A 10,355-nucleotide genomic window follows, 5' to 3' on the forward strand; every position below is an offset into this window, starting at 1 on the left:
TTCCCGAACGAGGTTTTCTTTAGAGAAGAAAACAACAGAATTCTGAACGAGGTATAACAGCTAGAACGGAATAAATGCGATTTTCACTATCGACGTTTCCTGTACTACTACGTCACAGCAGGAAGAAGCAGAAAAATAACACCAAGGATGAAAAGGGACACTACTTCCTCGTCGAATGAACGAGCGAATGAATCGGTGTTGGAGAGCTGGTGGTGGCTGTGCGCGTGAACTATTTATTCAGCGATAGGAAATGCACTTCCGCGAGGACACCATGAACGTATTCGCAACCAAAGGATGACAACTGTTGGGATTCGTTTTCTGTCAATCGATTCCTTCGCACAACGCACTGCGCCGTACGCTTTTGCAATTGCACAATACTCGTTTTTCCTGCCTGCGTGCTGATTTTTCTCCTTCACAATTTGACGCCGTAAAATAGCCTGTATACGCACGCACACCTTCCTCGTTTGACAGCCCAAATGACACGCGCTGCGCACATTCGCTGCAACCGAGGATATGTCAGTAGGTTCAAAACTGCAGCCAGCGGATGCGTGTGCCTTGATTAGTGCATTTTTTTCCAACGCATCCTTTATTCTTTTTTATGGTAGTACATAAATATCCATGCTTTGTATGACTACAACTGAAACGTCTCCATTTCTCTTTAATTCGGACACGAAAGAAGAAACACGTGGTTCCGTTACGACTAATAAATAATGTTGCTTTTGGGACTCATTTTATTCGCTTTTAAGCACATTTCGATAGAAAACTAATCCAATGTTTCAGATTCGCTATACTTCGCTTATATCATGTTCCGATCCTTGGCTGGCGACCGGCCACAAAAGGAATCTATGAATATTTGCACACCACTTCTCGCACGTGGAAGGGACTGTAAGGATTTCCCAACGTATGCGGGACTATTCTACCGCATTAGCTGTACCCCCTTTCGCACCTGTTCGTTTGTCGTCTTTGAGCCGGCAAACACGTTTCGATTGCTATTAAACACATCCTTGGGGCTTTAGTTTTAGTATGTGTGTTTTGTACACCGTTTCAATTTTTTACTTCGTCAGAGGGGAGGAGTGAGTTGTGGATGGTGGTAGTGATGGTATTGTACAAATTAAAAATTAATCGGTTTGCCGAAACTGGCAGCCGTATGCGCCTCCCGAAGAGCTTCTGCGCAGGTAGGGTGAGCGTGGCAAACGCGGGCAACATCCTCTGCGGATGCACCATACTCCATGGCGAGTACAGATTCGTTGATCAGTTCACCGGCAGCCTGAAACGTGCAAAGGAATAAAATTAAACCATACATACATGCTCCGTGCTGTACATCGTTCTTCTCGGGAAATATCATTTCGATGCGCGCAACTTACCGGTCCAATGATATGCACGCCTAGCACACGATCGGTCTGTTTGTCTGCCAGGACCTTCACGAATCCGTCCGTGTCATTGTTGGTCTTGGCGCGCGAATTCGCCGCGAATGGGAACTTGCCGACGTTGTATGCGACACCTTCCGCCTTCAGCTCTTCTTCGTTCTTGCCTACCCAAGCCACCTCGGGGTGCGTGTAGACTACGCTCGGCACACAGTTGTAATCGATATGTACGTGACCACCTAGCATGCCTTCAACGCACACGATACCCTCATCCTCGGCCTTATGCGCCAACATTGGTCCGTGGATGCAATCGCCGATGGCGTACACGCTAGGTACGATCGTCTGGAACTGACTGTTGACCGGCACGCGACCTCGGTCATCCTTGACGATGCCCACGTTCTCCAATCCCAGACCGTCGGTGTATGGTCGGCGACCGACACAGACAAGCAGGACGTCAAACTCCAGATTTTGCTGGGAACCGTCCTTGACGTTTTCCACGGTAACGGTGACGCCGCTTCCGCTCTTCGACGCGCTGACCACCTTCGTGCCGAGCATGAACTTCATGCCCTGCTTGGTGAGGATCTTCTGGAAGTTCTTCGAGACGTCCAGATCGATGCCGGCTCCTCCAATTGTGCTGAGGAACTCGATGGCGGTTACTTCCGCGCCAAGTCGTCCCCAGACCGATCCAAGCTCGAGCCCGATCACACCGGCACCGATCAAACCGAGCCGGCGCGGTACTTCCTTCAACTTCAACGCGCCCGTCGACGACACGATGGTCTCTTCATCGACCTCGATGCCGGCGAACGGCGTAACCTCCGAACCAGTGGCAATGAGAACGTTCTTCGTGTTGACCGTCTCCTCGCTACCGTCCGCCTTCTTCGCCACGACAGTGTTCGGGCCGGTTATCGTGCCAAAGCCATTGATGTGTGTTACCTTGTTCTTCTTGAACAGCTGCGCGATGCCTCCGGTGAGCGATTTGACCGCCTTCGACTTCTGGTCCATCAGTACGCTAAGGTCAAGCCGCACGTTATCGACCAGGATACCTCGAGCGGCCAGGTCGCCAGAGTGAGCCATGTGGTAGTAGTGCGAGTTGTTCAGCAGGGCTTTCGAGGGAATGCAACCCACGTTCAGGCAGGTTCCGCCGAGTGTGTCATTCTTCTCAATGCACACGGTCTAGTGCGACGAACAGGGAAAAAAGAGAAACCGTCACAAAACAAATACAATTATCGATCAATCGGAAATTACGTAAATATACCGACAACCCGCTCTTCTCATTTGCCTCTTTTGGAGCGTTACGTGCGTGAATAATTTAAAACAAAAAAGAAAAATAACAGCTATGGAACACAGCTGACTCGATGTCGAGAAACTGTTTAATTTTAGCTACACTATGAGCTATCATCACAGAGTAACCAGATTTTTTCAAATGGCACACATCAATCAACCAACTTGCGATGAAAAGATTCCACCGGTTAGGTATCCGTAGGATACTATTTATAACTGTCCTCAGCTAGTAATGTGGCCACTCCACTTTCACTTGTTTATCCACAGTGCGGAACTGTCCATACCGCATGGGTGCGTACGTATGACCTTGGCAGCAGCGTACGCGCGTCATAAACACAACGTTCCCAAGCCACACAGCGGTCATGCCTCCACTTTATCACATACGGAGATGATCGTTCTATCAGCGCTTCTCCTTATCAGCTATCGCCCTGCTCCAGATGGTACGTCTAATCAAAAACGCCTGGTGCACAAACACGTACACCTCGTCGACGCCTAAACCCATCACGAGATTCGCCTGGATATCCTTCCCCCTTGTGCTCTGGTTTGTCCTTGTATCCTATGAGAAATAGGATACTACTTTCAAACTTACTTTCATGCCAAGTTGGGCTGCTTTGATGGAGGCGACATATCCACCGGGACCGGATCCAATGACCACCAGATCGGCATCGTGTGTCGTCGAGTAGGCCCGGCCGTATAATGCTCCCAGGACCGCGCCATGGTTACGGAGGCTTGCGTTACCCTGTAAGAAATGGAAAGTAGCCCCCGCGATGGGAGACGTACGCAATGACGTGTTTGATTAGTACGACACCGGAACACTGCGGAATGAAACAAAGCTGAAGTGCTGTATGGCGTTTTGGATGGACATTTTCGATACATTGCCAACATATCACATCACGGCACGGTTTATGCATCGTGCGGCAGAACGCTGCAAATCGCGTCTAACAAATAATGCCAAGGGTGTCATTATTCAACCACGGTACGGTGGATTGGCGAAGATTGCATAATCGATCCCTTTTCTTCTGCCATTTAGCAAGTGGGTTTGTGAATTAAAAAAACATCCATCCGTCCGTCTCACCGCACCTTCACCACTCCGCACGTACTAACCTTGACGGCAACGTTCACCAAATATCGAATGTTGGACTGCATGGTGCAATGCGCTGTTGGCAGCTAGCGGGTTAATCCTTCCGTTCCCACACGGGCACGCACAGGTTGGAGGAATGCGTTTGGTCGGTTGGTCGCTCGAAACTCCGGTTCCCTCTTGACGTCGGGATTTTCGTGCCGCAAAAAATACTGCGCTCGCAACAGAACGGCAAAACTTTTTCGCAAATGGTCACGAACGTCAAACTGACGTTTCATCGATGACGGCTGCGTTGCGATGAACAGGGTGCCTCTGTATTATTTTTTAGGGCACGTTGCTCTTACTCGATACATTCATTAATAACGTAATACATATTTTCAAGCGACCATGTGATGTTGATTTTCTTTGAAATGAACCAAAAGATGATTAATATTTTGTAAAAAGTTGGAACTGAATGTAATATCAACATTGAAACACTTTGTACGGAAACACGTGTTCGTGGAACACGTGGTACGCAAACACGTGCTAGACAATCACGTGCAAGAAAAAAGCACATGGTCATACTAGTACTTGAGTACCTTCATCAAACAATCTTCCTTTTTCTTTGAAAATATGAGAATAGCTATAGTTCTGGTGCTCTTATTAACCTCTGAAGCATCTTATTGCTCAAAGATACTTATTTTTACGAGTTAAATGGTTGTACAGTAAATTAGACTTGCCAGGCTCTGGTTAGTTTTATTTGTCATTATAAATGAATTCAGCATGCAGAGTATCTACCTACAAGCGCAAGCGTGTTAGGTCCTACTTTATATGGTAACGTGGGTGAGTATACTAAAGGGGCCAAAAATGGTAAATAACAGACAACGACGACGACGAACGGATCGGGTTTCTTCTGCAGTGGACCAAAGCCCCTAAACGGTTATAACGACAGATAAGCAAGTAATTTAGTGTGTAATTTTTGTTTAGATTCGGACATGTGAATACGAAAAAATGCAAGCATACGAACGGTGCTTTAATCTTTATTTTTACATGATTTTCTTCGCTCAATTTAGGGAATTCTATGCATTTATTCCACGTCTTGGGATTGGCTTGGCTGGACTGTGGAGGCTGGATTAGAAGTGGATAGACGTACGTGGGCTGTGAAAACTACATGCTAGGGATGAGTACAATGGAATCGCGCTAGCGATCGGAACCTTGTTGATGCTGTAACTATGATTTCGTTGCTTATTTGCTAGAGGAAAACAAAAAACTACTAAATTTAAAAAAAAACATACGGCGATATCGAGTTTTACGAATTTGAAACAACCGGTCTCGTTTGCTTCACTTCTGCCAAAATAATAAAAGAAAGAGAAGTAAAAAACAATCCTTCGTACTGTACAGAACACATCGGACAGTTTCGATGTAGTGTTGAGCGATCACTACATGCGCGGGTTAATTAAATAAAAATAGCGGTTGAAAACATTACATTAAATTAGCTAATAAATGAACAATAGAACGGATCATACAGCTCCCAATAGAAAGAAGATAGAGTAGGAGAGATAGAGAGAAGATTTAACAAGATGTCTACAAAAAGGGCATGTTTCGTAGGTCCGAAGAGAAGGGGCTTTATGAGTATTATGCATTTTATCGTGAGTTGGAACTGCGTCCCTGCTGTCTTGCACTCTGCTTTACACGGATCAATATTTACAAGCGCGAACACGCCATTGCATTATTTCGGATAGATCTATCAAGGCTCGACTACATAAACCGAGGAACGAGCAGGATGAAACGCTTCCGGCGCGATCGCGATCCGTCTCCTGCCAGAGCACGCCTGGTTCTGGAACGTTGACGCGGCACGTCCAGATAAAACGGATCGCTCAGTACATCGCTCTCTTTGTACTCGTCGTAGCCCCTGACTGCGGCGGCATTGGCGACCGTGGCGCTCGGTGGTGACACCTTAGACCGCGCCGTTGTACTACCGGGCGAAGCGGTGCTCGAGATCGAACCTCCGCCATTGCTGGTGATCGAGTAGTTGATCGTGCGACCGTAGTTGTCCCGGATGGAGGTGCTCGTCGTGACGATCACCTTGGGCAGACCGGGCGGCACCGGCGAGACACCGACACGGGCCGAGGGTTGCACCCTCGGTGGCGCACTGCTGCCATGGCTCTTGTGGTGCTCGTTGTTAATGATAAACCTACTAGTGTTGCTGGTGCTGCCGCTGTTCCCACTGCTGCTGGAAAGTTTCTTAGAGCTACGATCGTTACTGCTACTTAAGCTACCGCTATGGTTACCACTATTACTGCTACTGCTGCTGCTGGTGGTGATACTACTTCTAATATTGCTAGAACTATTTGCGCTAGGATTAGTGCTAGTTTTTCCTGGATCACTTCTGGGCACACCGGCGTGTGCGTCCTTTGGCAGGCGATCGTCGCCCACCTTGCCAGGCGATGCGTTCTTGGCGATGACAAATTCACTATTGGTGTTAGACTTAACGCTATCTAGGCTAGGATTGCCCGACTCCGAATCATCCCCTTCGGAGCTGTAGTCCTCGTCGTACTCGTACTCCACCACCGGATCCTGCTCCTGCTCACTCCCGCTCGCCTGCTGTTGGCCCCCGTTGTCGACCTTCCGATCGCTTACTGCCGTTCCGACAGCTGCTGGCTCGGATTTAGGCCCTACCGAGCCTTTGCCCTGGTGATGAAACGGCGGATCCGACCGCTTAAGCTCCTTGTGCTGCGGAATCTGCGTCAGATCCTCGACCTCCGGGTCGAACTGCAGCGAGATGTCCTTCTGGTTGCGCAACTGCTGCTCGAAGGGTAGGTGCAGCGGTACCTGAAAACGAACCGGATACTGTCCGGGGTCAGAAACGGGACGTCAAGTCTGAAGGTGCATGGTGTGGGTGTGTGTGTATCGGTGCCGTGCGAGTCTCTCGCTACTCACCTGAGGCGGTGGTTGTCTTCGATAGCCTTCGAAGCGATCCTCTTGCGGATGGTGATGATGCTGTTGCTGCTGGCGCAGTATGTCCTGCCGTTGTTGGGGAGACATTTGAGGGGCCACCGACGGCGGTAGCTTGAAGCCCTGAGCCCTCAATCGGAACGGTGTCAACGGGGAGACAGGTGAAGGCAATGCTAGAGGTGACGACGAAGCCAGCAGCGGAATTCTCTTTGGTGCTTGTGTTTGCTGCTGCTGTTGCTGACTTGGCCCGAATCCGCTTGCTCCGGCGCCCGTCGTAAACGGGACCCGTTGTGTGGCCAATGGAGCAGCAGGCGATGAAGGGACATTGGGTTGCTTCTGTTGCTGCTGCCGGTTGATCTTCTGCGTGTGCAGCAGCAACAGCGCCTGGTGATTCTTGATCTCCGCTTCGTGCTGTTGCACCTGCTTCTGCTGCTGCTGGAGCGCCTTCTGCTGCTGTTTGACGGCAGCCTCTTGCTGGCGTTTCTGTAGTTCCTCGTGCTGCTTAGTGATGGCTTGCTGTTGGAGCAGTTGCTCCTGCTGCTGGCGCCGCTGATGCTCCAGCTGTTGCTTCTGCTTGTGCGTCAGTGGTGGCTGAGAGGGTTGCGCCTTCGTCTTTGTGCCACTGACCGGTGGTGTTGCAACGGTACCACCGTTTGAGACGTTTGTATTGCCCGTGGTGTGCGTAGTGACAGTGACATGCGAGTTGGTCACTGCCAGAGTACCACCATTTTGGAAGTGCTGCTGCTGGAAGGATACTGCTGGTTTGACACCTCCTTCCGCCTTGGTTGGGGGTTCCGTTTTTGGACGGCTGCCCTGCTGCTGTTGCTGAAGTGTGAACTGCTGCGGTGAGAAGCTGCCATCCTCTTCCAGAGCCGGTACTACTACCGAATCCTGATCAGCCGGTTTGTCGTCGGCGTACTCCTCGTCGTCATATTCGTAGTCGTCCTCGTCGGAGGGAGGTTTGACTGATGTGCTCGAGAATGCGTGCATCGGAGTGGCGATCGTCGAGGACGAAATGGGCTGGGTGAAGCCCTTATTTCCATTGTTGAAGACGAATCTCCTCGAGGGAGTCGTTGTCGTGGGTGGTTTCGGCGTCGTAGTAGTCGTCGTGGTAGTGCTTGTCGTCGTACTGGTGGTTGTGGATGATGAGTCCCTTCCGTCATTACCATCTTCCTCCGAGCTGCCATCTGTAAGAAGAACCGAATCCAATTCGAATGAGCCATCTAAATGGAGCCCCATTTCGCAAAATAGCACCTACCCTCAGGCGATGGAATGATCGTGTTTCCGTACAGCTCCAGATTCAGATAGTAGAATTTTTCTGATTTGGAACAATCGACCTCGTCGACGCGCTCACACACGCGTGTTTCCTGATCGAACACCGTCCCATTGAGGCAGAGAAACTTGATGTCCATCGGTTCGTCGCCCTGGCCGATGGTGCAGACGTGGAACATCTGACAGGACGCCTCCAGATCGGCATAGTAGCCCCCAATCACCTTGCCAGCACAGGTAAAGTTCGTCTCCGGAAGATTGTCAAAGTCCAGGTACTGGGTACATGGAAAGAAAATTAAAAAATCAATTTGGTGCATGGAAATCCGCTACACCACGTCTTTCAGAGCACATACCCCCGGTTCACCCATACAATCCACGCCGAAGAACAGCAACAAGAACGCGATGAACGTCCCTATGGAAGAGAAAACGATTGTCAGATGCCAGAACTGCAACTGGGCTCCGCATCAACGTACCTTGCGAAAAGGACTGCAGTATCTTTAGAACCTTCATTCTCGATCGTCGCCGCATCTGCAAGATGAAGAAGAAGTAGAACAAGGTTAGAGCAGGCAAGAGAGAAATAGAATTCCACCTTAATCAACATGAAGTGTGTCTTATGGGGAATTCGATCGATCGCTTAAGAAATCAATCGTCAGCAGCCGTGAATGGAGCACGTAAAAAAACCGCTGGAATTCCATCGCGTTCTATCGCGTATCACGGACCGAATCGAATCTTGTTAGCTTCCCGCCTGTAAGAGTATTGCACCTGCTTGAAGTAGCCTCTTCTGCTCCTCTTCAAGTGCCTCCATGTCCAGTTTGCAAGCGACCAGGCCCTTGTTATTTAATTGAATCCCAGCCCGGAATGATACACTCATGGATGCAATTGGCTGCGGTCGATGAGTTTGGTTCGGCTCGCTTTTTTTTGTTTCTTCCCACCGTCCCCTTTTTCCAACCAAACACCCGCGAACGAACATAACCCCCAGATGCTTGCCATTCTCGACAGACCAGACACTGGGAAATAGGGCCAAATTTACCGCCCCACAACCGGGCCATTCGATTCCAACCGAAGTCCCAATGCATCGGCTGGCTTCCTGTTCTGCGGTGGGGTTTCTCCCGAGCGGCTTTTTCCCACTGTGGTCAAAAGGGCGCATCAATTGCCGCACGGCTCTCGGATTGCGGACGCCACCGGTCGGTGAATGGAGTAAGTTGTCACTTGCACACCGTGGCATTGGAAATGCTGTCCCATTCCCCAGGGGTGCGAAGGTGTTCGACGGAAACAGTCGTCGTCGTCATCGATCGCTTCTGCCATTCATAATCGATTGGATTCTGCGGTCTGTCGACAGGGCCGACGCACCGGTTCCTATGATCCGCTAAAGATCCAGCAGATGTGCTGCCCTGTGCCGTCGGTTCGTTCCTCCGTTTCCGATTTGGAGTGTCTGTATTTTTTGTGTGCTTCTTTCGTTGTTTTATTCCCTCCCTCATTTCTCGCCGGTTGGTAAGCTTCTCCACTGTCCTCGCCCTTAGGACCGTAGCCAACGAGCGAACAGGTGACGCTAACCTACCGTAACTTCCTGCTGGTTTGCTAAGGAAGAGCGACATGAAGCTCGCGCACTTGTACGGCAGAAAACGCAACAAGTGACAGAGCCAGAGCCGCCTGTGACTGGGAAAGGTTTTATTTTGCTTAGCGGAAAACCGCGAAAAACCCTACCACGGTCATGTGCAATCGATACCCTCGCGCACCCGAGTCCTTTTCGTGGTGTTTCTTCGGTTTCCTCTTTGGGTGTGCCTTCCGTTCAGCAGCTCGTTCAGTGTGCCCCATAGGCAGAGATTGCACACGATCGCTCAAAGTTATGAATGAATCGCCGCCACCAGCTTTTTTCTCTTTACCTTCATCCCAACGGGTCCGGTGTAACAGATGATCATGCGGACGGTAGGCGCACGATCGGGCTTTAAATGTAGAACGCACGAGCTGCCGTACGGTCGATTTTCCGAGCTTGTGCGGGTGATGTTCTAGAAGGCGCCATTGTTTCTCTGATACCACAAAGCGCACCGAAAACGGAGGTTAACATTATGCGCACGTGGCATTCGATTTCGAGCGGTCGGATTGGAGAAATGCAAAGCTCATGCTTATTGTGCTCACCCGGTGGACCAAACGACGAAATGATATACGATCGCCTCGTTGGCTGCGCGGGGACATTGTTGTACCGATGGGCTCGAGTGCCGAAGGACAACCACGCGTGGATGCACGTGCCGCAAGGAGGCGCCTTTCGCAAACGCCTTTCGCCGCGCTTGCACCGTACACAATTTATGAACCGCATGTAACTGATCATAGTGCTGCAGGTTCCTGAGCACGGTCGCGTGGTATCACTCTATTGCGATTAGCGGATGCGCAGGGCATTCTACGGTGCAAGGGAAACGGATGCCGAATGCACC

The 10,355-nt window shown here is 50.2% G+C and overlaps 2 protein-coding genes across 2 annotated transcripts; both read right to left on the reverse strand.

Annotated features, from left to right (window-relative positions):
* Window positions 1-695: 695 nt before the first annotated feature.
* Window positions 696-3,960, reverse strand: LOC128720241 (dihydrolipoyl dehydrogenase, mitochondrial). Its single transcript, XM_053813899.1, has 4 exons — window positions 3,750-3,960; window positions 3,235-3,384; window positions 1,365-2,537; window positions 696-1,267 (listed from the first exon to the last, which is right to left on the reverse strand). Exons 1-4 carry the CDS (start codon window positions 3,789-3,791, stop codon window positions 1,112-1,114), a joined length of 1,521 nt encoding a protein of 506 aa, XP_053669874.1. The 5' UTR covers window positions 3,792-3,960; the 3' UTR covers window positions 696-1,111.
* A 771-nt stretch (window positions 3,961-4,731) lies between these two features.
* Window positions 4,732-9,815, reverse strand: LOC128730170 (putative mediator of RNA polymerase II transcription subunit 26). The gene is made up of 6 exons (XM_053823202.1): window positions 9,810-9,815; window positions 8,400-8,454; window positions 8,280-8,338; window positions 7,916-8,201; window positions 6,643-7,844; window positions 4,732-6,552 (listed from the first exon to the last, which is right to left on the reverse strand). The coding sequence occupies exons 1-6, from the start codon at window positions 9,813-9,815 to the stop codon at window positions 5,461-5,463; spliced, it is 2,700 nt and encodes an 899-aa protein (XP_053679177.1). The 3' UTR covers window positions 4,732-5,460.
* Between the last annotated feature and the right edge of the window lie 540 nt (window positions 9,816-10,355).

This window comes from Anopheles nili, chromosome 2, assembly GCF_943737925.1.
Source record: "Anopheles nili chromosome 2, idAnoNiliSN_F5_01, whole genome shotgun sequence".
Classification (NCBI taxonomy): Eukaryota; Metazoa; Arthropoda; class Insecta; order Diptera; family Culicidae; genus Anopheles; species Anopheles nili.